Source organism: Chanodichthys erythropterus, chromosome 19 (assembly GCF_024489055.1).
Source record: "Chanodichthys erythropterus isolate Z2021 chromosome 19, ASM2448905v1, whole genome shotgun sequence".
Classification (NCBI taxonomy): domain Eukaryota; kingdom Metazoa; phylum Chordata; class Actinopteri; order Cypriniformes; family Xenocyprididae; genus Chanodichthys; species Chanodichthys erythropterus.
In genome coordinates this window covers 15,325,210-15,352,932 of record NC_090239.1, presented here as the reverse complement: position 1 = coordinate 15,352,932, position 27,723 = coordinate 15,325,210, and the positions used below count along the sequence as shown (strand labels likewise).

At 36.7% G+C, this 27,723-nt stretch overlaps 1 protein-coding gene across 2 annotated transcripts; it reads left to right on the top strand.

The window, feature by feature from the left end:
* Positions 1-27,600, top strand: epas1a (endothelial PAS domain protein 1a). 2 transcript variants are annotated; one of them, XM_067369942.1, is made up of 16 exons: positions 1-295; positions 6,570-6,760; positions 10,509-10,660; positions 10,787-10,871; positions 12,758-12,876; positions 12,971-13,173; positions 15,549-15,655; positions 18,997-19,144; positions 19,222-19,439; positions 20,477-20,679; positions 20,968-21,078; positions 21,995-22,407; positions 23,379-23,505; positions 23,601-23,712; positions 23,840-23,995; positions 25,728-27,600. In XM_067369942.1, exons 1-16 carry the CDS (start codon positions 270-272, stop codon positions 25,877-25,879), a joined length of 2,523 nt encoding a protein of 840 aa, XP_067226043.1. In that variant the 5' UTR covers positions 1-269; the 3' UTR covers positions 25,880-27,600. The 2 variants fall into 2 exon arrangements, with proteins under 2 accessions (XP_067226043.1, XP_067226042.1); XM_067369941.1 differs by having other exon boundaries at positions 23,598-23,712.
* The last annotated feature ends 123 nt before the right edge of the window (positions 27,601-27,723 follow it).

Below are 27,723 nucleotides of genomic sequence, written 5' to 3'. Positions count from 1 at the left end.
AGCACGCGCAGCACAGGAGTGGCGCTCACGAGCTCTTTACCAGCGTCCGGTCAGTCGGTGTCACTCTGGAGAGGTAGTGCAATCCTCGGCAGTGTTCTGAGACTGCACTAACTGCTCCGGTCATTACTGGAAATGTCATGAGATTACGGAGGAGAAATAACAAAATAAAGGCATCTGTGAGAAAATACGCGTTTAAAGTTTTTCTTTTTTGGAAAAGTTAAGTGAATTCATTATACGCAGGACAAGGTTGTCTTCAGCATAGGCGCATCATGACAGCCGACAGAGAGAAAAAAAGGTAAGGCGCCAGAAATCATTTTAATATAGCGTGAATTCTCATTTATGTATTGACTAAAACTGTTTATCTTAATTTTAGAATCTCAGGTGAGATTTGCAGTGACACTGGCATCAGAGCGGAATAGCTAAACTGCTGTTTTAACAAATCTGAGCCACAGTATCGAGTCAAAGGATTCATAATCGTACTGGTGTTGTATTTGAAATGACATTTTCCCCTTTTATAAATAACCTTTTTACATAATCTCCCCCGCAATTTTAGTTTCTCAAGACTTGATATTGGAGAGGTGCGCGCGCGTCCTATTTTTGGCTCGCTCTTGTTAATGGACTCATATAAAAGACTTGAAAAGTTATTAAAATGTCATCACCAGAGTTGCATTGCTAGCCTACTAAGCAATGACAACGAATGACACACTTACTGCCTACGGGTTAAAATATTGGATAGAAATAATTAAACATTTTTATTCAAAACATTTGATCTTCGGAGACTGAGAATAAAAATGCGCAATGAGGTCTTACAATAAATAATTACCTGTTGAATTCAAATATCTTACTCTGTAAAATATTTTATAATTAAGCACGTTTCTTTGTTTTCATCAAATTAACCTCTTTTCTGTCATTTCTACTCGTTTTATGAGTTTCTAGAGCTCAATTAATTATTATTATTATTATTTTCAGTAATTAAGTGGTCAAAAGAGTGCATTGAACTTAAAAATGAAGGCAGCAATTAAACTAAAGTTTCATATATATATATATATATATATATATTTTATTTTTTTTTTGATGATGATGATCCTGCTAAATTTCGAAGAAAAGGTAAACATGAAGTAGTGCAAACATTATGAAAATGTGTTTTGTCTTTTAGTCTGTAATTCACCAACTACTTCTGATAATATATTTGTCAGTTTGATCCTAAATTACATGAATACATAATTTAATATAATACATAATTAACAATAAATAATACATTTGCTGCTATTTTGCAAACCCATTGGGTATCAAATAGTAAAAAAATTCTCAAAAAACATTGTATTTATTTTGCAGTTTGTATCTATCAAGTAAATAACAGCATACTTTTTAGAGTCTTTATGACCTAATTCATAAAATTATGACTAATTGTGAGTTGAACTAATTAAATCCCATTTCAAAGCTCTACTCAGATACTGAGCCCTCTCTTTCACTGTCCCTCCCCCGGTCACTCAAATGTCTTTATACTCCAAGATACAAACCCATACAATCATATCTTTTGATCATCAAAAAAATGCATTTGCTGCATGGTGTAAATTGTGACTTGGTGATCTGCGTGGATGAAATTCTAAATTCAGATGTTGCCAGAATCAGCATATTGATTTGGTGGTAAAATAAACCAGCACTGGCTCTCCGGTGCCTAAGGCATATTGAACATAGGGGTTTATGTTCCTCAGTGTGGATCTTTGTGGCTTGTTAACAGGAACGTAATGTTCCAATTGAAACTGAGGTTATCGGATCAGGGCTCACCTCTCTTTTTAATTCATGGACAGCTTGAACAGGCCCTGATGTGTTCCTGCTCTGGTTACTTCCATGACTTTATCCGATTCTTATCTCTTATCTGCTTTGTTTAACCTGCTCTTCAAGTGTTTCATTAACACTGTGATTTACTGTGATGTCTTTTGTAATTGGTGCCGGTGGGGTAATGTAATCATTTAAGTGTGCTGTTTTAATGGCTTCCATCAAAGCTTGCTGCAAAGAAGGAATATGCAGTATAATACATATGTGACACTCTGGGTTCACTTATCATATTCTGTTTAACACTGAATCTTTCACTTGTTATTAGTTGGGAAACTAAAGGTTGGCCATCTCTTTGAGGTTAGGGAAAATAGGATTATCTGTAGTGAATGGCCGCTCTGTACAGTCTGGCTTTTGGCTTTCTCTGAACTCTGGCCTAATCTGGTTGAGAGGGGTGATGCAGAGAGAGATAGAGGGAGGAATGGGTTCACGTCGGCCTGCTAATCACATGATCTGCTCCCTTTGACAGGTTTTGCCTTGGTTGTGCGTGATGACGCCCGAGGCAATAGGTGATAGTTTCAGCGGTCTTGCCAATATGTTTGCTAGGTCGTTATGTGCACTTTAGGAATCATGACAGCTCTTAAATTCCCCTCAAGATCTCTCGCTGAAATACAGACTGTTCTCGTGTTAGCTACCTGTTGAAAGCCTGATTGACACTTTTAAAAGAACACTGCATGTTGAGAACAGACGGGAGTGGCTACATATCTGTCGATCTCGTTATTTTGTTCTAGTAATGCCACAAAAGGTGAAAAGATCACAGAAGAGAGGACTAAGAAGTGAAAACGGCCAGCAGGCCTCTTTCTTCAGGGTACCTTGACCTGTAGCACATCTCCAATTCAGAAGTTGTTTAGCCAGCTAATGTCGAAAGCGTTTGCAGTTTAGCTGGGGGTTGAGGTCAGCAGCTGGACTGTGTGGGAACAGAACTCAGTAGCCTAGTAGAGGGCACAGGACACAACTCCCAGAGATTGAATCCAGTTAGAATGAGGCCAAAGGGTTTGTAAAAACTAGTCTCAGCAGAGAGATAAACCTTAACGCTCAGCTCACATTCAAGGGGTGTTTGAGCAGTGTAGATCTGTATTCTGTTACTTAAAAAATAAGATAGGAGATCACAAATTGGGTGATGGTTACTGATTCCAGCTGTCTGTGAGAGAAGTGCTTTCTATATGGTTTATAACGAAACCACTGGAATGATATGTATTACATATTGTTGTTATTGTAAATCAAGTCTAAAAAGTTATGGGCAATATACACAATGCTAATGGGTTTTTATGCATTTTAATCATCAATAGGTAGGTTACATCAGTATGCCAGTAGGTGGCAACAAATGACAGTCTTTGTCATTGAGTCATTCACTCAACCGATTCATTTGGAACACCGATTTATTCAGGAATAAAACATAACATAACTACTAGTGAGTCATTGAATCATTTACTCAACCGATTAGTTTAAAACGCAGATTCATTTAGAACGAAACTTTACTATGGTGTGTTTGCTTGAAGATGTGCGGAAGTTTATTCTCTTTTGACTTTGCAAATAACTATTTTCGTTGACGTACGAAGATAACTGGCAAGATTGTTTCTAAAATGTAAGTTACTCAACTTCTAGTTTATTGAACTTGCTCTTGCTTGTGTGATATTGATTGTTATTGATTTGTTCAGTTCTGAAATGTGAATGATGTGAAATTTCTGGCATTGATAGGCATAACTACTTTCAAACTCAAGAGATCCACTTGGTTTGTCTGGCACAAAGGTTCAGTTTCTGTTTTAGTTTATAATGTTGTCTGGTGGGTTAATGGTTTGCCATGCATGTCAGACCTTCAAAATGAGGGAACAGTGTGCAGTGTTTAAGTCAAGTGCAATGTTGCATTGTACAAATTTTGCAATGAGCAGCATTTTTTTTGTTATTTTTAATGCATGAGTGCATATATAAATTGTACATATACAATGCAGTTTGTACTTAAATTTTCATGCCCTACTATTAAAATGTCCTTGACATATGATTAACACTTGCGTGAATTTAAGAGTTGGATAGTTTCCAGGAAATGATTAGAGCATTTTTTAAAAGGGCAGATAGTGTTAGAGATTGTCTGGTAGATTACATAATCATCATTTCATTAGTGTTTTATTGCATAGAACTTTAAGTTCCCTATAACTGTAAATTGCTTATGTAATTGATTGTATAAGCGCTCAAACTCTGGGAGGACATCATTGTTTGATCATTGCATTTCCTTTTTCCCCACAATTGAATGTTTTGAACATGTGAACTCGATGAGTCTGCATTATCTTTCCCCATTTATTTAACCATTGTGTCTGTATTTTTAGAGCTGCACTTGATTTCTGCTCATTAAGACCTGATATGGGGTTTCATGTATGGTTAGAGACAGAAAGCAGTAACTGTTTGGGTTGAAATGGAAGTTACCATTCCTCATTTAGCCCTGAGAAAAAGCAGACAGAAAATTAATTTTTAAGTCCCAATGGTTTGACCTCTGAGTAAAAACAATCAGCCATTTTCTGTGAGAAGAATACATAGTTACTATTACAATTATAATTTTTTTTTTCTGAAAATGGGAGGGCAGAAAGGGGGCATGATATGGTCGCCAAATATGCAGCTGTATAATAGAGGGCCGATTATCGCATTCCCGCACCCCCGCACCACGCTGTGCACATTTTACAAACACTCCCAGAGCCAGGCTGACCTGAGCCGGGGAATAGGGGACCCACACTGGGAGGCTGCTACTGGAGTTACACAGCTAGATCCTGGTCTCAGCATCGGCCTCCCACAGACACTGAAACTTAGTGCTGCACACAGGCCACGTGTCGTGTGTTGGTATCTGTATTAGTGTGTTATCATATGTGACGCATTAGAGAGCACTTGTGGTGTTTCGCCAACAAACAGTGCTGTGGCTTGGTTTTTTGTTGAGGGTGGCACACCGCACTCAGAGGCCATTGAGAGTTCACTTCTCTCTGCCACACTCTCTTTCACACACTGGCAAGCCACAAACCGCAGAAATCTTTCACCTGCCAAGATAAACGTTCAAAACATTCTTATTTGTTTTCCTTTCACTTTTACATTTACATTTTTGGGTTAACTGTCCCTTTAACCCTTTAATTTACAGAAGCATATTCTGCATTGCATTTTTGTCAACACTCATACACTACCATTCAAAAGTTTGAGGTCAGTTAAGATTGTTTTGTTTTTTTAAAGAAAGTACTTTTATTCAGCAAAGAAAGATGCATTAAATTGATCAAAAGTGACTGTAAAATTGATAATAATATAAAATGTTTATTTAGCACCAAATCAACATATTTGAGTGATTTCTGAATGGTCATGTGACATTAAAGACTAGAGTAATGGCTGCTGAAAATTCAGCTTTGCCATCAGAGCAATAAATTACATTTTAAAATATATTAAATTAGTAAACTCTTACTTTAAATTGTAAGAATATCTCACAATATTACTGTTTTTACTGTATTGTTGATCAAATAAATGCAGCCTTAGTGAGCAGAAGAGACTTCTTTCAAAACTATTTAAAAAATCCCCAAACTTTTTAACAGTAGTGTATATAACTGTCACTTGACTGTCAGATTATACTGTATAACATGTACTAACAAGCTCAAGATAGACATCTGCATGGGGCCCGGCCCTGTGACCTGACTTGACCCGGCCCGATTTGACTGATATTTAATTTATCGGTGTCAAATTTTAAGAACAAAATTATTCTTGAACCTGCAATGACTCAGTTTTTTTTTCCTCTGCGAGTGAGTAAACTTAGATTAAAAGCCTGTTGCACAGATTCTCACAGGTGTGGTTTTGCAATGCTTTTGCTTTGACTCAAAAAGGATGTTGTGCTTGTCGACAAAAAGTATGCTCAAAATGATACAAAATATTTTGAAGAATAGTTTACTTTCATTAAAAATGAACCCAAATTTGACCCCAAACCTGGCAGTTTGTCAGTCTGAGATTGGGAAGCAGACTTATAGCTCCTAGGAGGCTTATAGCTCCCAGAATGGGACTTTTATATATATATATATATATATATATATATATATATATATATATATATATATATATATATATATATATGTATATATATATATGTATATATATGTATATATATATATGTATATATATGTATATATATATATATACATATATATATATACATATATATATATGTATATATATATATGTATATATATATATATATATATATATATATATATATATATATGTATGTATATATACATATATAAATCAAATATGCATTTAGACAATCACTTTTACCTATGCACAGCATAATTTCACAGGCGAAATCCAATCATTTTTTCAATGTGAATCCGTGCAATGTGGAATTTTGCATAAGAGCGGAAGAAAAACTTTGGCACACAAATTTGACATTTTGACCAATAAAAAGCTTCTTGGTTTAAAAGTGACCCCTGTCTGAGCAGTGTTTCATATTTTGTTAATAGACAATAGACCTTCTTTGCCCACGATATTTCACTTGTGACTGTGCCAACAAAAAGACAATAGTTATCTTCAAGGAAAGTTCATTGTTTTATTGTCCTTCCCACATAAAAATGCATTAAGAACAATAAATAATGTAATGTACAATTACTGTATGAGTATATATCTCTCTATTCACCACTTTAAAAACATTGACTGCAATCAGTGTCTAAGCTGAAGATCAGCCTATAGGCTATGTGTTGTTTTCATCAGCCTCTTCTGTTTTCCAGGCACCCTTCAGAAAGGCGCAAGGAAAAGTCTCGTGATGCAGCACGCTGCAGGCGCAGTAAAGAGACAGAGGTGTTCTATGAGCTGGCCCATCAGCTGCCGTTACCCCACAGCATCAGCTCGCACCTGGACAAAGCCTCCATCATGAGACTAGCTATCAGCTTCCTGCGCACACGCAAACTCTTCAACTCAGGTACACAGCTACACAAAAATGTATGTGCATATTGTATCTGTTGGTTTTCTTATTATTGTGATTGTATTGCATCCAAACGAGCCATACAGTAAAGAAATTTTGATGTTTTTGAGTACAAAAAACATTGTATATCTTTCCAAATTTGGCTTATATTTTTGATGGTCGAGATTGTAATCCTGACAAACTGTAACAAACTTGCTGGTGAGGATGTCTAACAAGAAATCAATATTTTTTTGTTGAAACAGTGATACATTTTTCTTAAAAGAACAGCATGTATTTGAAATAGAAACCTTTATTAAAGCTGCTTTTTGGTTAAAAAATTTCCAAAATCAATTTTTGAGCAAGTACATAACTGTCTCCTTACCTTAGCCCAATTCACAACTGTGAATTTGTAAAAATGTTTTCTAATTCGGCTGGTACTAGTAGGTTTCTGCAGGAAATTCGAGCATGCAGCCGTTCGTCTTTGCATCATTACGTCACGTCTGTTTACATAAAGAACGAGTCCCAGCTAGTAGGCTATTTCACATGTGAGGAAGCTGCAGGTGGCGGATCATTTATAGCCATTTCTCACAGCAGGTGGAATAATTAAACTTATAATTTTTATGGTGGATTGTATGGTATGACGAATGGACAATTTGGGATTAGACTGTACAGAAATTGAAATCTAACACTAATACACACTAAATACACATAGTCATGCAATGCTGCTAATGTTGTTAACATTAACAATTTGAGAACAAAGTACAACAATAATAATAATTTGCATGGGTTGACGTGATCCGAGCTAAGCGATCGTGAGATTTAATCACTGATGGCAGCATGATTTATTGTAATTCTTTTTTTCTCAGTTGGTCAGAACAAAAGTGCCAGATTTGTTACTTGCTTGTTTTGATGACATTCTCTGCTGAAAATTCTTATTTTGGTCATAAATCCAAGACTACAATCTGTGATTTCCGGTGCGGTGACTGAAGAGCCATGCCGATGCACAACCCACGTAAAGATGATAATTCCGCAAATAACTGCAATTGCAGGTTTTGAACAGAGATGGCGACAAAGAGGCAAAACTTACGGACTGCAGCTTTAATATTATAAACTTTTGTCACTTTTAATCAATTTAATGCTTGCTGAATAAAAGTAGCCCCAAACTTTTAAGCTGTCTGTGGTTTGTTTGTAGTAATTTTAATTAGCTAACACAAAGGAGGTCTGTGGTATGTCCTCATTTAGACAGCTAGGTAAACATGTTTATGTGTCAGTGAAGTTGGGTTGGGTAGGTCCATGAGATGTCCTGTACTCCTTAATATATACAATGAGAAATGCAGGAAGACAGACAAAGAACACTGCACATTGTTTCCAGGCTCCAGTCCTGACGCACATACATGTGTACAGTATGTGTGCATGTCTGTGTGTGAGAGAGAGAGAGAGGATTAAACAATGAAAAGGGAAGAGATGGAATCTGGTGATGAATTTGCGTGTGTGATGTGGAAGTGGGTGGGGGAAGATCGATGTATGTGGAGAAATAGGGAAAGAGCAAGATGAGTGAGGTCTGGGGTAATTAGGGGCTGCTAGTTAGGATATTGTTTTCTGTGAATTCTTCTCACACTCTTTTCTTAGCCACAATCATTTCTGTGTTGGCGCCTCGCAGGTCCGCTTGTGATATTCGACGTGCTGTATATCTTCCTGGATGTTCTGCTTTGACCTTTATACTGTAGGTCACTCGATTATAAAACCAGAAGTTGTATAAACCTATATGTTCAATGAGGTGTGTGTGTGGGACTCTGCATAGTCATAAATTCATAATATCACTTATAGGTGTTAAAGCGGTTGGCCCTGTCCATAACGGCACGCTTCATGTGCACTTGCGATCTTGTGAACTTACAATGGCCGCTACGTGCGTGTGTCTGAGAACGTATCGTGTCCCGTTTGTCATTGTATGTTTCAGAAGGGTGCTCGTGAGCAGCTCGATATGCACTTTTGCCTAGTCCGTGAGCTCCGCAGCAGATTCTACCTAACATTCAGAGCACCATTACGTCACAAAAGTGTGGACTCGGAGGAAGATTGTGAGGATTCCATTTTGGACAGGGCCGTTATGATTCTCATCTGAACCAAATCTCAGTCTTGATCTTTCTGCAATTTTGAACTTGCCTCAAAGGTGTCATTGGTTGAACACTGGGGCATCATATTATTTCCTGAATTTCCAGCGAAATCCTTCTGAAGATATGAATCTTTGAACCCTCATTAACAAATGGCCCAGGACAGATGAACCAAAGAGGATCATCTCCTGTCAAAATGAAAAATCACAACTCATATCTCTTTCACAACTTAGTTGTTTCTCCTAGACAGCAGTCAGATGAAAATGGAAGCAAATGGAAATCTCTTGCTTCTCTTTTGTGTCTCATTTTCAAACGGTCCACTTTTCAACAAAAAGTTCTGTAAAGGACAATTCAACAGTATTAGAATAGTATCAGAAGTCTCTCATAGGGAAGAAAATTCACAAATGACATTATTCAACATCTCAGTTGTTTCTCCTAGACAGCAATGAGCTTAATGTAGAGCAAATGGAAACTTTTGTGAAGTTTCCAGCTAATCAGATATTGTAAATTTTATCTAAAGACTAAAAAATGTCACAAATTGTTCTCAAATTTCAATATGAGCTCAAACATTTATCATCAAATTCTTCCTAGACCAATTGATCTGAGCTAGACATTTTTTAGACAAATAGACAAATTTATAGCCTCATGCTCTTTCTGTAAATAATTGTACCATTGAAAAGTTTGGGGTTAGTAAGATTTATTTGTATTCTAATATGCTGATTTGCTGCTCAAGACATGTCTTATTATCAATATTGAAAACATTTTCAGGATTCTTTGAAGAATAGAAAGTTCAAAAGAACAGCAGTTATTTGAAACAGAAATCTTTCTAACATTATAAATGCTTTTTAACGTTAACATTTTTAACAAAAAAATAAATAAATAAATCTTACTGACATCAAACATTTGAACTTAAACAAACCTAAATGAAACATACTGTAACTTCCTGAGACATGAAAGAGCAAGGCTCTTAGAGAACCTTGTTTACAACCAGACCAGAAAAGGCCTAAATGATTCTAATAGAGATGGACAGAGGCAGAAAATTGTGAGTTCTTGGGTTTGGCTGAGAGCCAGAGAAGTAAGACATCACAGTGAAGTATTTATAGCGGCAGAACGAATGCAGTGAGGCTTTAGGTGGGAGCGCAGACATGGACCACCTGCTGATACCCAAACACACAATGCGAACACACAGTGCTGATGTCTGAGCGGGGTCAAAGCCTCAGCGCTCGGGACCTCTGTGCCTGATCTGAATGAGCAGGGGAGGACGTCTTATCTGCAGGGAAGCAGACATGAAACTCACAGCATGGAGCCTCGCTTTAATTATTTTCACAAGTTGTTGATGCTTTTCATGGCATTGTGTACCTCATACTTCCCCTCTTTGCTGATATATAGCTTATAATAGCTTGTTTTTATTCCATGTTAGTATGTGAATTTAATTTGATAAATAAGTTTGTTTTATTGAATCTGAGATGTTTACTTTTTTTGTGAAGCTAAATGCTACAGGATATGAGTCTATGTTTGTGTAAGAGTGTGTGATTGTTCCATAACTTTCGAATTGAGAAGGTCTCGAGTTTGTTTTGATAATTTGCCAGTGTAAATTACAAAAAGGACAGAATTGTACACCGTACACACATACTAAATTGTCTTGTCTTTTGTCGCAGGCCGCACAGTCCAACAATCCCGGTACCAGTATGACAGCCAGATGGACAGTTTGTATTTGAAGTCTCTGGAAGGCTTTGTTGCTGTGGTAACATCAGATGGGGACATGATATTCCTTTCAGAAAATGTCAGTAAATTTATGGGACTTACGCAGGTGAGCCTTACCTCATTTCCTTTATTCTTTCAGAATAATTACAAAGAGAAACCTATAAAAGCCTTGTGTTACCTTATTTATTGTGGCCAAGCATTTCATTTTACTTCCCTTACAAAATGTTATCAGGTGGAACTGACAGGCCACAGCATCTTTGACTTCACACACCCCTGCGATCATGAAGAAATCAGAGAGAATCTCAATGTCAAATCAGGTGAGAACAATTTTCTCAGAATTTTGTTTTTTTAATTTGGATATACGGTTGCCTTTAAAACCAAAATGGCGGAATCTACTAGTCCTAGGCCTTTAAACCCAACACACATACAAACTGTACTAATCCAGTCTCATAAACAAGGGGAATTTATTATTTTCATTCGTGCATTTTGTTTAATTCAATTGTTTTAAAAAGCATTCGGTAGTATAGCCTAGGCAAGAATTCATTCAGAATTAATACAGTATCCGTATGTATTTCAGATGATGACAGGAATTCAGCAGGCTTGATTTGAATAGTTTTGGTGCTAAACATAGCTTGTGAATTTTTGTGCTTTCATGTCATTTATTCACACCAAACTTGGTGTGAACTTGGCCTTTACTCTCTCCCAAGTAGCTTCTGAAAGTCTGTAAGTGTTTGCTTGCACACAGACACATACTCAGAATGAGAGTAAGTGGGCCTTCCCCACAGCAGATCTTCCTCGTCCTCTGTTTTTATCTGTCTCTCACTGTCTCTTCCTCTATCTTTCATGAGCCTGTCACCTGACCTGTTTAGAGCTCTTGAGCAAATGACGTAATTTTCTTGCCATTTCATTGGCCACTTGGAGATAATCCCTATGCAATAGCACAGAGAGCTCAATATACTGTAGTTAAGGTTTCGTCAGACTGATTCAGCTTCGGTTGAACTTTGCACCTGGCGTCCACGACCCATTGACAGACCAAAGTCCTCTGAATGTGCTAGAAAAAAAGCTTAAAGGGTTAGTTTACCGAAAAATGAAATTTCTGTCATTAATTACTCACCCTCATGTCGTTACAAACCCATAAGACCTTTGTTTACACAAATTAAGATATTTTTGATGAAATCCAAGGTTTTTTTATCACCTATAGAAAGCAACATGATTACCGTCCTTCAAGGTCCAGAAAAGTAGTAAAGACATTGTTAAAATAGTCAATGTGACTACAGTAGTTTAACCTTAATGTTATAAAGCGACAAAAATACTTTTTGTGCACAAAAACAAAACACAAATAACGACTTTATTAAACAATCTCTTCTCTACACTTTCAGTCTTGTACGCAGTTGATGCAGTGAATGCAGTCAAAAACTTTATATAAAGAACGTTCTCTCGGCTTTATATATAGACGATTCACTCGTATTATAATGAATTGGAGAAAGTGCAAAGCACAACATGGTGGAATAAGTCCCGCCTTCTAAATAAGAGCCAATCGCCTATTGTTAAAGTCATCGCGTCACTGCAGCAACCGTTAGAAGCTCCAGTTCCCATATCCAGCCTGAAAAATGCCATTTTTTGTCATGATTTGAGAGTTTATGAACAAAATTTAGACAGTTGTTGTCAGATTTCATTGATGATTTCAAATATGAAATTTAATCCAAAGTTTGGCGAACAGCTTTGGAGAATGTGATATTTCACCATTCAAAGAGAATGATGGCTGGCTCCTGCATCAGCATCATACATATGCATCGTGGTGCTCACGTGATCAGCCTCGGCCAATACTGAGCCGGCGTTCGGACGTAAACATGAAAGCGCTGAACTGCATTCACTGCATTCGAGACTGACAAGTTAGAGAGGAAATTGTTGAAAAAAGTTGTTATTTTTGTTTTGTTTTTGCACACAAAAAGTATTCTCTTCGCTTCATAAACTTAAGGTTAAACCACTGTAGTCACGTGGACTATTTTAACAATGTCTTTATTACCTTTCTGGACCTTGAATGATGGAAATTTGGTTGCTTTCTATGGGATAAAAAAACCTTTTGGATTTCATCAAAAATATCATTTTTGGGTAAACTAACCCTTTAATGACCAGCACCATGGTCAATTATAAATGCGTGATTTCTTAAAGCATGTATCTTAAAAGGTGTTTAATTTGGCAGGACCTGTGTATGGCAGAAGAGGTAAAGACATGAGCACGGGCAGAGATTTCTTTATGAGGATGAAGTGTACGGTCACCAACAGAGGTCGCACTGTCAACCTTAAATCAGCCAGCTGGAAGGTAAGAATGCATAAGCATTTCAGAAACAACTTCATGAAATGTACACATGTATGTGCTATCAAGTAAAACATTGTGTCGCCGCTCTGTCTTTCAGGTGCTTCATTGCACAGGGCATCTGCAAGTGTGCAGCAGCCGGCCACCTCAAGTCCTGTGTGGGTTCTCGGAGCCACCCCTCACATGCGTCACTATGCTGTGTGCGCCAATCCCACACCCCTCAAATGTCGACACACCTCTCGACAGCAAGACGTTCATGAGCAGACACAGTATGGACATGAAGTTTATCTACTGCGATGAGAGGCAAGGGACTGTTCACTAATTGGAGTATGAATGCATACTGTGTATGTGTGTTTGTGTTTATGCGCATTTGCAGGTGTGTTTAGTGGATAGGACATTCTCATTCTAGATAGCATTTGATTTGATTTGACAAATATCGATGTAGTTTAGGATGAGTCATATTGTATTTATTGTCTGGAGGATTATGAGTGTGTATCTGCTAAAACAACTTATACTACCAATCAAAAGTTTTTTTAATTAATACAGCAAGGATGCATTAAATTGATCAAAACTACATTTTCAATCAAATAAATGCAACCTTGGTGAGCTTAAAGGGATAGTTCACCCAAAAATTACAATTATCCATAATTTACTCACCCTTAAGCCATCGTAGGTGTATACGGCTATCTTCTTTCAGTCAAACACAATCAGAGGTATGTTAAAATAAAAAATATCTTGGCTCTATCCAAGCTTTATAATGGGAGTGACTGGTAACCAAGATTTTGAAGCCCAAAAAAGCACATCCATCCATAGGAAAAGTAATTCATACTGCTCCAGGGGGTTATAAAGGCCTTCTGAAGTAAAGCAATGTGCTTTTTCCTCCATATTTATAACTTTATACACTATAATCACTAGCTTCCGGTAACATCCATCCTGTTGAGTTCCGGCATATGACGTATGACCAAGGCTAGCGTAAGCTTAGGTGAGAGTAGACGCCTCTCGCGGTTCAAACAAATAAGGCTTGGCAACAAACTCAAGCTGACTCAAGACATTTCTCTTTAAAAATGTTCATTTCAGACTTCTAATTTGTGACCGGTGTTTTGTTTTGCTCTATCCTCAGCGCTTTTGCGTTCGTCAATAAGTCATGCGTCAGGTCAAAGTTCACTCTTCCACTGGAATCGACTCGCTAACGGAAGCCAGTGATTCTAGTTTGTAAATTTATAAATATGTATATTTTTCTTACAAAAAACACATTGCTTTGCTTCAGAAGGCCTTTATTAACCCCATGGAGCCGTATGGATTACTATTGTGATGGATGGATGTGCTTTTTTGGGCATCAAAATACTGGTTACTATTCACTCCCATTATAAAGCTTGGAAGAGCCGGAATATTTTTTAATACAACTCTGACTGTGTTTAACTGAAAGAAGAAAGTCATATACACCCAGGATGGCTTGAGGGTGAGTAATTTATGGGATAATTTTCATTTTTGGGTGAACTAATCCTTTAAGAGACTTCTTTAAAAAACATTTTAAAAAATCTTACTGACCCCAAACTTTTGAATGGTAGTGTAATTTTGCGAACATTTAGGAGTACAGTATCTTATGGATCCCCAGACATGGACTATAAAAACTCTCATTTCATTGAAGGTCACTGTATTTTTGGTAAACAAACTGTTTACCATTTTTTCATTTTGCGCTTATGTGAGTGCACGTAAGCAGCATTAGACAGCTAATACTGTATGTGTGGGTTTCAAAGGTCAGGATTGGGAACTCTTATCATAATTCTGTTGTGCTTCTCCTTGCATTGCTATCAGTGTGTGGTAAGGGAAAGTGATTATGAACTTTTCTTGTTAGATTTGCTACATTTCTTGAAAGCTCCTAAGGGGCACAATTGACTTCTCTTACAAATCTTGCATAACAAGCCATGGAAGTTAGTTTGTCCCCTGGCAATATGGGGCTGGTGCTGCTCTGAGTGCCTGGTCACCCATCAGTACTACACTACAGTGGATGTGTTGTGAAGAAGGTTAACAGCTGAGGTCAGATATTTGCATGCTTCCATTTAATAGGGCTTATTATTGACCGCACAGAGTTCATTAAAAGACCATACTGAAACAGGAAATGAGAGGAGGCTACTCCAGGGAAAAACTGGAGGTTCAAATAGAAGAAAATAACAATTGCATGAGTTTGTATGAAGTATTCAACATCACAAAAAAAAACGATATGATGAAGATATTGAGCATTGCAGCAAATGCATTTGTGATTAATAGACAAGCCACATCTGCTTTCAATCTAGCATTTGCTACAGCACTTCAAACACAGAAGAGGATGTGGCCTTTATCTTTTGGAGGCAGTGTGTTGATACGTGTGCTGTTCTGACTTTTAATCCAGCAAGTTGAAAAACAGACATTAAAGATAATGATCCAACAGAACAAGTACGGCTCTCTTGCACAAGAGATTTATAGCTCCAATAAACAAGGGTCCTGCTTGTAATCATTTGTTCTCACTAAGCTAAGCAGAGAGTTTACATTGGCTCCCAGCAGCGCAAGTTTGATTGCTTTCACTAGATGCAATCAATAGTCATGCATCTTGGTTAATGATGGCTTCAGTGCTTTAATTCAATCACACTTTGTTTTGACTGTTCCATTAGTTTTATTCTTGACCTGTCTTTGTGTTTCAGAGTCAGCAGCCTGATCGGATACAGACCAGAGGAACTTCTTGGCCGTTCGGTGTATGAGTTCTGCCATGCTTTGGACTCTGAAAGCATGACAAAGAGCCACCAAAATCGTGAGTACCTGTCTACATCCACCAAAAACAAAGCCAGAAAAAACTAAAACATTAAAAGTTGGACTTTTTCTGTTCAGACCTGAAACAGCTAAACAGTCTTGAATTGGAGATACCAATCTGAACAAAGCCATAGATTCATTTTCAGTTTTCTGCATTTGCTCTGATTTTTGTACCTCCATTTCCCGCATTGGCGCAAACACACCAGAAACAATGCAGTAGCTCATTGTGTGAATACCGTTTTGGCTAATTTACCTATCTTTAAATCAATCTTGTCTCTGTCCCGAAATGACTCACAGTCTGGAACAGAACCAATGCCTCTCATCTCTGTCCATGGGTAAACTACTTGAGTTCAAAACCTTGAAGACCTGAGGTGTTCCCATGGGCTTGATGACTGAGGGAAACAGATGTCCCGCCGGGCTCCAGGAATTGTTGAGGGATATTTATAAACTGAATGGTTGTTGCATTGCTTTATTTATTTGCTTAGCAGATGCCGTAGACTCTACGTTTAATATTTTCGGACACTTTGCTTATAAAATTGGCCTCCCCAAGAACTTAAACCTACCATATACTGTAGTTCTAACCTTAAAGACCATTTGAAAAAAATCTATATTTTGTAGTACATTCTATATTATATATGGAAGCCCTTTTCTGCCACATAAGAAGAAAAAACATGCTTTGGTAAATCACGATTATGCCATAAAAAGAAATTATGAGATAAAAGGTCAGAATTATGTCCTAATTATGGGATAAATAATGGGCTTTTATCCCATAATTTTGACTTTTTATATAAATTCTGGCTTTTTTTCTTATAATTATGACTTTTTAATCCCATAATTATGATTTACTAAAGTATTTTTTTCCTTATGTGAAAAAAATGTATGTATTTTTTTCTCTTTTTTTTTCTTATGTGATGGAAATGGGCTTCCATCGTTATGCTAATGCATATCTGTTCTATTGATTACTTATTGATTTATTTTCATTAATTATGTTTCCGATGTATTATCTCAGGCATAAGCAGTGCATAAACATTTTTATTGTACAGCTGCAATGAGATTAGTTCCCTCACGCGCAGTAATGGACAGCTTCCAGTTTCATCCTAAACCACAAGATGAACCCACTGTATACAAAGGCTCTTGTCAAATCTTGTTTTGAATGTGATTTGAAACTGATTTGATTGTTGTTGCCACATGAGGCATTGAGGCTGAGTAGATGGCCTGAATCCCATTATATGTCCTTTGACTTCATCTATAACAACCCAAAAGCTCTCAGATTTGCTTCTTCAGGATGGCCCACCTGATTAGCTAATGCATTAGTGGCTAACAAGCCTTTGAAGTGTGCAGCACCTCTGATCTGGTTCCTCTGATGTCTTTAATCCAGATCAGTGCTCTGGTGTTCTTCACTGGCCTCTTCCAGTGATAAGTACCTGGAGTATTACCTAACAGTAAGATCTTTTGATTTGAAAAATGACTACACTTACATGATCTGCAGTAATGGACCTTATTCAAAGACAGTATTAAACTTTAAGCCACTTACTTGGTGTTACATTTTAAAACTATTCAGTAACACTTTACAAAAAGTCTACTTTGTTAACATTAACTAACAATGAGCAATATATTCTTACAGCATTTATTAATCTTTATTGATGTTAGTTAATAAAAAAAGTTAATGTTCATGTTAGTTCACAGTGCGTTTAACTAATGGTAACAGATACAACTTTTGATCTTAAAATGTTTTAGTAAATGCTGAGATCAACATAAACTAAGATTAATAAATACTGTACAAGTTTTGTTCATTGTTAGTTCATGTTAACTAATGTAGTTAAAACCTTATTGTACCAATTATTGTTGTAAAACCTTATTGTTATTCTATTTATATTGACATTTACATGATACAGAGCCCAAATAATCCCAAATAATGTCTAACATAGAAAGTTAAAGTTTGCATGATCAAATAATTAATTTGCCATTTATGTCACAAAACACAGCAAAAACACAGATATAGAGTCATATTATGATTAGAATATATACTGGTAGGATATTACTGCTTAGTAAGGTAGGTGTTGGGTAGGTTAAGGAATGTAGAATAAGGTTGTGCAGAATAAGGCATTAATATGTGCTTAATAAGTACTAATAAATAGCCAATATTCTAGTAATATGCATGCTAATTAGCAACTAGTTAAAAGACCCTAAAATAAAGTGTTACCGATATACTTCAATAATCCATCTACTACTCCAGATCTGAATATGGACATTGAAATTAATGCAATCATGCTGTTTAATTGCAGTGCAATTTCTTATTCTGAGGAAGAATGTCAATAGAGTGCCTCAGGGATGACGCATTTTTGTAGGCAAAACCCGGAAGCGAGTTCGCATTTTAGGACTTCCGGTTCCAACGCCGTAAAGTCTATGGGTTTTTTTAATGGGTTTTTGCTAAATCGCCTGAAATAAGGTCTTTGGTTAACAAAGCCTCTAAATACTTTCACGTTTTGATCTATGACATAAAACACACCAGTTATAACCCACTTGTGATTTTTTTAACTTTTACTGTGTCTTAAAGTTGGCGGTTGCTAAAAAATTGCTAAAAGGGACTACTTCCTTTGGCGGAGACTTTAGACGTCATCATTAAAAACGGGACATTTGGACAGAATTTCTCATGAAAAAGTGGAAAGAAGTATTCTTAACAGCACAGATCATAATCACTGAGCATGTTTTTAAATCAAGTTGTTTTCTAAATAAAGTTTGAGGAAGATTGGTGGTGGTGACGTTGATGTGCTGTAGTCCGTTTATAGCCTACTGTTAGCCTTTTATCTGACGACTTTATTTAGGCTTCAAAATCTATAAATGTTGTGTTAACTTGTAAAGATCATCTTGATAGACAAAATGTGTAAGTGTCATAACCCTTTGTTAAACACAGAGCTTATTTTCTGCGATTTTCCAAAAGTCTATGGGAAAAATGCATAGGCTTTCAACCGAGGGAACCCGTGCGCCGCTAACTTCCGGGTTGGCCTACAAAAACGCGTCATCCCTGGGGTACTCTATAGTCATATTAGTTGAATACATGTATGTAAATGTCCTGGCTATTGAACCTAAATGGAGATGTTGAACTTTTTCATGACCTTTAATATCTTCATATTATGGAGGATTATGAGTGTTTTATTTAAACTTTTATTTTTTTATTTAATTAAGTACATGTTTAGGATGTTTAAACACACACACACACACATATTTATATAATCACTTGGATGCAGAAATATATTTGGCATAAATATATTGTGTATCCATTTATTATTTGTTACATGTAACAATTTAAGTCATTCCCTCTTTTTCTGTTTTCTTCTTCAGTTTGTAATAAGGGGCAAGTGGTGAGTGGCCAGTACAGAATGCTAGCCAAGCACGGGGGCTACGTTTGGGTGGAGACCCAGGCAACCGTCATCTACAACAATCGCAACTCCCAACCACAGTGCATCATCTGCATCAATTACGTCCTGAGGTACTGTATTAAACAATGATAATAAATGATGATACTGATACTTATGAAACTATTCTCATGCTGTTTTTGTATTTCAGTTCTGTTGAGGAGCAGTCCCTCATCTTCTCGCTGGATCAGACGGAGGCTCTTTTCAAGCCCTACCACATGTGTAGCATGGGAGAACTGTTCAGCCAGGGTGGAGCTTCCTCTGTTTCAGAAGCTCAGGACAATCTTTTCACTAAACTCAAGGAGGAGCCTGAGGAGTTAGCTCAGTTAGCGCCCATGCCAGGAGACGCCATCATTGCCCTGGACTTTGGTCAGAGCGCCACCCGGCACTACTTCAACCATTCCCCCTACAATACCTTCACCCTCTTCACATCCTCAAACCCCGATTACAAATCTCCTCCCATCCTGCATGCATGAACTCTTACTCCTTCCCTTGGCTCTCCTTACTCTACCTCACAATCACACACATACACTGCCCAGGTCATAAGTTTCGTCAGATGTTGTTGTACTGTAGCTCAGTGGCACTGTAGCTTGGCTTTGCTGCAGGGTACGCAATATGTGACAACATAAATGGAAGCTCAATCTTTCTGCTCCACAGCACATGAGCATCTTATGGCTTAGCATTGGCTTCAGCAAAAAATTTTGTATTATAAAAATTCTTTTTTTTTGTTTGTTTGTTTTTTTATAATAAAAGTAACTTTTATTTCAACATCACCTGTGTTTTTGAAGGTTTACCGATGACAACAGGCAGTGTTTCACCATGTCTACACCAGACGGGACTTATTTCGCGTCGCGTCGTGCCACACCGCCACAGCTAAAAGCTGTCTACACTGAATAAGACAACCGGCTGCATCCAGTGTAGACAGTATCACTGATTATAATGGGTTCTATTATCTTTTGACGCGTCGCGCCGCGTCCGGTGTAGACACGGTGTCTGTGTGTTTCATTACCCTCAACACAGGGCTATAACGGGTATACTAATTTCACTTTTCATCACAATGCATGTCTTTACAAGTAAAACCACTGCATGGAATGGAAATCACCACCTAGTGACGCTTTCAACAGTTCTAATTGCTTTTGGTGATGGCTGAGGTTGTTTTTAACACCCTAATTATTTATGTAACCATTTATTCTCATGTGACTCTCACTCTGAAAATGAGCTAGATCATGGTGAGCACTAAACTTTTGCACATTGTGTTGTTTAAGGTGTGTCTATCTACTGTTAGTTCATCTTCCTTGGCTCTTTATGTATTAGTTCTATGACATTGCATCTATTTTGATCCTACATGTTGAACTGTGACGTCAGAGGCATCGTTTGACTTGTTACTTTGTGCAATGCATTTGCAGAAAGGCCAGAGTTTGAAGAGCTGACTTACTTCTCCAAGTCCACCAAGCTTCCGTCTTGGGTTGTGGACACACCCCCTGAGGGCAGTCCTGATAGAAACCTGTCCAGCATGCCCTCCACCTTCAGCGTACCCCAGGCGCCTCCTGTGGGCAAGTGCACACCCTGTACCACACCTTGCTTGAGTGGCTGCAGCAGTTGTTCTACAGTATGTCCCATCCTCATCTGGTCTCTCTCCCTATGACTGGCTGACAGTAGAGACTTATCATTAACATTATTTATTTTTTTCCATGTGGTATATTGTTTTACATTTCAAATAACCATAATTTAGTTTTCTATATTCAAACAATTAAAACTACGTTTTTATAGTACATTGAAATCTCAAAAGATCAAGGGAAATTGGTTTCCTCCTAATATGACCTCTTTAAATAGTGGTGTAATTATGATTTATTTAACATGATGGTGTGTTTAAGTGTTTTCATGTGTTTGCCTGCAGCCTAGCAGTCCAGTAGATTACTGTGGCAGTGGAGAGTGTGATCTGAAGGTGGAGCTGACAGAGAAGCTATTTACTCCCGAATCCGTAGCAACAAATCCCACGGACACCCAGGTGAGTGAGGCACAATACTTCCAAGCATTTCATACATAATAGTTTACATTACATCAAAATTCTATCCCAGTGTTCTTTTTTTTTACAGTCTCAGTCATAGTCTTTTTGAAGAAAATGGAATGGAATGGAATATAATTTTAGTTAAAAAATGATTTTTAATGAATGATAATGAACAAAAGACTTCTTTAACAGTTTGACTTGCCCATTCTGACTAGCTTGTAACTTCAAGTTCACAAGTTCACTTCAGTGCCTGTGCAGATGCAAGACGTACAGTAATATTAAATTTACTTAATGGATATGGTTGATTAATCACATATACACTGCTACATATTTATTTAAAAGAAATTAATAATTTTATTCAGTAAGGATACATTAAATTGTTCAAAAATTTTGCGATGTTACAATAAAATGATTTCAAATACATGTTGTTATTTTGAACTTTATTGTTATTTTGAATCAAAGAATCCTGAAAAAAAAAGGGTAACAAATGTATTCCAGAGAAATATTAAGCAGCACAATTGTTTTCAACATTGATAATAAGAAATATTTCTTGAGCATATTAGAATGATTTCTGAAGGATCATGTGACACTGAAGACTGGAGGAATGGCTGCTAAAAATAGCTATGCCATTAGAGGAATAAATTATAGTGTAAAGTATATTAAATAGAAAACAGTTATTTAAAATGGTAATAATATAACCATTTACTAACTAATAACCATTAGTTTTTGAATGTCTTACAGAGAAACATTTGAACAGTAGTGTATGATATCAGCTCTTTCACCCCAATTCCTGGCCTACTTACTATTATTTGAACCAAATCGTTCAACATTTTTCTTCTTCTAAAAACATTGCAACTTTTTCTCATCAACTGTTTTAAATAAATATTTGGTTGACATGATATCTAACTGTGTGCAGTTGGACCTGAGCAATCTGGACCTGGAAACTCTTGCTCCATATATTCCAATGGACGGTGAAGACTTCCAGCTGCACCCCATTTGTCTGGAGGAGCCTGTGCCTGACACAAGTCCAGGCCTGAGCACAGCCCTCCAGCACAGCTTCAGCAGTGTAGCTGACCTCTTCCAGCCCCTGAGTCCATTCCCTCCTGACAACAAGAGCAGTCCTAACACGTGTCCAGACACGGCTCATGTGCAGCCTTACCAAACTGCAACAAACGTCCAACTCTCTTCTGAGGAGGGTAGACAGAATCTTCAGTGGACCCCTGACCCACCCTCACAGTACGAACGCACAGATATTGGATGCATGGATGACAGAAACACAACAGATCCAAGACAAACATGCAGTTTCACTGCTGCACTGCCACGGCAAAGGTGAACAGAGTTCATCATTCCCTTACACATTCATTTTATTTTGCAATACATGAACTAGGCATCAATGATTAACTAGATTAGGCCTTCCAGAAGGAAATGGCTTTGCAAGGAAGCAAACGAGTTGTGTTAAAGTTTCAAGTAACCTTCTATGCATCAGAGTTGCTTTGTCCATGTGACAGTACATCTTGTCTGTGTTTGAGAATCAAGTCTAGACAAATCACAAATTAGCATGCAAATAGAAGAAAAAAGAACACCAATTGCAAATAAATGTGCAAATATGTTGTTGCAAACAAATTATCAGTCTATCAGTTTAAGTGAAGCAGACAGGTGAACAGGGTTTTAAGACTTTTTGATGCAAGTGCAACCAAATATAAAGGCAGCTATATATGTTTATGTAAAAAGTCCCATTTGTGACACTGGACCACAAAACCAGTCATAAGTCGCACGGGTATATTTGTAGCAGTAGCCAACAATACATTATCGATTTTTCTTTTATGCCAAAAATAATTTGAATATTAAGTAAAGATCATGTTGCATGAAGATATTTTGTAAATTTCCCACCGTAAATATATCAAAAAAGTATTTTTGTGAGTGGATATGCATCACTAAGGACTTCATTTGGACACTTTTACAGACGATTTTCGAGACAATATTTTTTTTTGCACCCTCAGATTCCACATTTTAAAATAGTTGTATCTTGGCCAAATATTGTCCTGTCCTAACAAAAGCTTATTTAACTTATTTATTCAGCTTTCAGATGATGTATAAATCTCATTTAAAAAAAAAAAAAAAAAAAAGGCCCTGAATGGTTTTGTGATCTAGGGTCACATTTATACACTGTGAGAAAAAAAAATTACGTGTGATATTATGAAGCCATCATGATGTTAGCAAATTAAAAAAAAAAAAAAAATTATATTTGAAATTAGATTTTATATATTATGTTCACTGATGGATTTAATTGCTATTTTCAGGTTTTTTGAGAGCTTTGCCCCTGTACAGAAAGACATGAGTGTGGGGCAGATCGCTCTCTTTCACAACTTCAAGCGGAAGCGGCCATCAGAGTTCAGTTCATCGTGCTCTTTCTCCGATATTCCAAAGGTAAGCTCTCAGATCTCACTGTAGAATAATGGAAATGAGTGAAGTTTATATAGTGATACCAAAGACAGAATATCAAATTGAAATGTGTTCAGCAGGTGGTACCCCCTCACAAGTCTGCAGATGGAATGCAAAAAAGGATGAAGACGATGAACGTCGACAGCTGCGCCTTCTCTGTCAGAAAGTCTCTCAGCACGAGTGTGCTCACGGGTACATCAACTCTCTCTCTCTCTCTCTCTCTCTCTCTCTCTCTCTCTCTCTCTCTCTCTCTATCTTTAGTTGTTTTCTAATTTTTCTATAGCCAAATTTACACACTCTGTTGTTCCTTTTTTCACAGATAAATTTCCATGCATGCAAAATGGATTGGTTTCTCGTCACGGCTGCAGTCAATCTCTCAAAGGGACCTCAGATGACCTTAAACAGCATTTCACAGAGTCATTCTGCTCTCCCAGTAACAGACAATACCACATGATGCCTTCACACAAACACTCAGGTCAGTCACTAGTCCTTACGACACAAACCAAAATATTACCAACACTACAATATTCACAAATATTTCAAATATATCCCATGAGTCATATCTTGGCAGCATCAAAGAGATCTTATTTTCTCTCCCCTCATGTCATTCCAAACCCATATGTCTTTTTTTATTCTGTGGAACACAGAAAGAGATGTTTAGGAGAATGTTCATGCCAAACTGCTCAATAGTTTGGGGTTGGTTACATTTTTTTTTATGTTTTTGAAAAGAAAGTATTTTATGCTCACCAAGGCTGCAGATATTTGATGAAAAATACAGTAAAAACAGCTGTATTGTGAAAAATTATTACAATTTAAAATATTTCTATTTTATTATATTTTAAAGGTGCCCTAGAATCAAAATTTGAATTTACCTTGGCATAGTTAAATAACAAGAGTTCAGTACATGGAAAAGACATACAGTGAGTCTCAAACTCCATTGCTTCCTCCTTCTTATATAAATCTCATTTGTTTAAAAGACTTCCGGAAAACACACGGATCTCAACATAACACCGACTGTTACGTAACAGTCGGGATCATTAATATGTATGACCCCAATATTTGCATATATGCCAGCCCATGTTCAAGGCATTAGACAAGGAAAGGTAGTATTAACGTCTGGCTCTGTGCACAGACAAGGTAAGCAAGCAAGAACAACAGCGAAAAATGGCAGATGGAGCAATAATAACTGACATGATCCATGATATCATGATATTTTTAGTGATATTTGTAAATTGTCTTTCTAAATGTTTCATTAGCATGTTGCTAATGTACTGTTAAATGTGGTTAAAGTTACCATCGTTTCTTACTGTATTCACAGAGACAAGAGCCGTCGCTATTTTCATTTTTAAACGTGCAGTCTGTATAATTCATAAACACAACTTCATTCTTTATAAATCTCTCCAACAGTGTAGCATTAGCCGTTAGCCACAGAGCACAGCCTCAAACTCATAGAGAATCAAACGTAAACATCAAAATAAATACTTTACTCACATAATTCGAAGCATGCATACAGCATGCATGACGAACATCTTGTAAAGATCCATTTGAGGGTTATATTAGCTTTGTGAACTTTGTAAATGCACTGTAATATAGTCGAGAGCTTGTGTGGCAGGGAGCAGGCGAATTAAAGGGGCGGCGCGCTGCCAAAATCAGTGCATAGTTAATGATGCCCCAAAATAGGCAGTTAAAAAAAATAATTAAAAAAACTCTATGGGTATTTTGAGCTGAAACTTCACAGACACATTCAGGAGACACCTTAGACTTATATTACATCTTGTGAAAAAGCATTCTTGGGCACCTTTAAAATGTAATTTATTCCTGTGGTGGCAAAGCTGAATTTTCAGCAGCCATAACTCCAGTCTTCAATGTCTTTCAGAAATCATTCTAATATGCTGATTTTCTTCTCAAGTTACATCTCAATTATCAATGTTGAAATCAATTGGGCTGACTAATATTTTTGCAGACACTGTGATACATATCAGGATTCTTTGATAAATAAAATAGAAATCAAAATCAGCATTAATTTGAAATGTAAATCTTTTGTAACGTTACATTAAAAAAAAAAAAATACTGACCCTAAACTTTTAAACAGAAGTGTATATATTCCATATTTCTGAAGTCATACAATAGATTTGTCTGAAGAACAGACTCGAGTTGGTGTTTATCTATGTGACATTTAAGTTACAGGTCTTTTTTATTTTCGACAGGCATGATAAGTCAACTGTTAGGCCCATCCTTTGACTCTTACTGTCTGCCAGAGCTGACACGATATGACTGCGAGGTAAACGTGCCCCTACAGGGAAACTTGCATCTGCTTCAGGGCAGTGACCTTCTGAGAGCCTTGGACCAGACCAAGTAGACTTAGAGCTTCTTCAGTGATCCATTCATCCCAATTTTGTCTATATATGCTTTTGTCTTGTACGCATGTATTATCAGCCTTTATTTCAACCTATTTGTACATTCTCCTCTAACATCTGTGTGATATTTTAATATATATTTGAAAAATCAGATTGTTACTTGTGTTGGGACGTTCTACGTTCTGTGCTAGACTCTAATATTGTCTTGTGCCTTCAGATGCTAAGTGTTCTTAACATTTATGGTCAGATTTACCAGATTCACTGTTGCAGAATTTACTATGTATATGAATATCAACTAACTAGAGCATACACAAAATATAATATTATATATAGTTTAAATGGTAGTTTAATTTGTAACTTATTCATGGAGCTTGGTATACAAATACTGTGTTTATATAAATCAAAGAGAGTTAAATGTTTTGCAAAAACTATTTCCTTATATATAAGCTTTGTACCTGGAACAAATGTGGCGTAAAACTGTGTCGCTCGGAAACGTGTCTGTTTTCCCCTTTAGAATATTAGTAGTGGAATCTTATGCCTCAGCTTTCCCCTACATTCCCCTCAACGCAATCATAATGACAAAAATGCTGTATTAAATGTATAATTAGTATAATTAAATAGTCATGTAAAGCACTTTATTTTAAAAGATGCTAATGGAAGACCAAAATGAAAACACCCCAGTATAGTGGTGTCCTGGCCAACTTCTCAGCCCCACCAAACACTAACCTTTCTCTAAAATATCTCTCATCTTCTTTCTTTGAAAACTGAACTGTAAATTCAGATATTATATTCTTATACAAACATATCTATTGTGTCTAAATTAGGTCAGAGTTCTATGCTCTGGATCTTTATACACGCAAAAAATGTTTGTATTTGGTGTTCAAAAGTGCCTTGGTACTCGGTCTTGTCTACCTATCAGTAGACAGAGATGAATCTGTAGCTTTCTCATTTACAGTGTGTGTGTATATATATATATATATATATATATATATATATATATAGTAGTTTAAGGTTATTAGATTTTGTATTTTGTTTATCACCTTCTTGTGATACTCTGGGGTTTCTGTGTGTTTCTTAACAAAATATATAAAGCTAATTTTATCTTATAGCTTTTGAGAGAGTCTGTGGTTGTTTATTCTCAGGATAGTCATTTAAAGTAACAAGCATTTGTATTCCAGTCTTTCTTTGTAGCATTAAAAGATATGAAAGATTGCATTATGTCCAAAGCTAATTAAAACCTAAATGGTGCTATACTTGCAAATCATTGTCAGCTTATTTTTCCCATGATCCTCACCTGTCACCCTCCTTTTTGAACATTGATCTGAACTTAAATATTCATGACTGCTTTGCTTGACACTCAGCAAATTATTGCAGAAGTGGAAGCTTAAAAAAAAATGAAAGAGTAAAAAGATATATAAGTTTAACTTTAGTGTAAAGCAAATGTAACTAAACCTTTTTGTTTATTATTTTATACAAAATATATATTTTACAAAATAATTTGAACCCTAAAATTACTAGAAAATCAAAGCCATATGTCTAACAAAGTTGTGTTCCAAATTTGAAATTTATATCACAAAAACTGAGTCCACTGAATGCCTATAAAACACCGTTTCTATGCATGCAACGGTTTTCACAGGATGAATTTTGCATGTTTAAGCTTTTAAAAAGGCCAATAAAAAGTGTGCCAAGTGTCCTGCAACCAAGATGTTTCAATAATGTCCTTCTTTGCCTTAAATAAATTATAAGAGATACAGTATCTGCTCATTCTTCCCACTGATACAGTTCTTATAGACTTCCACTGATTGACCACACACGCATTCATAAAAATGAACAATACTGCGTTCAG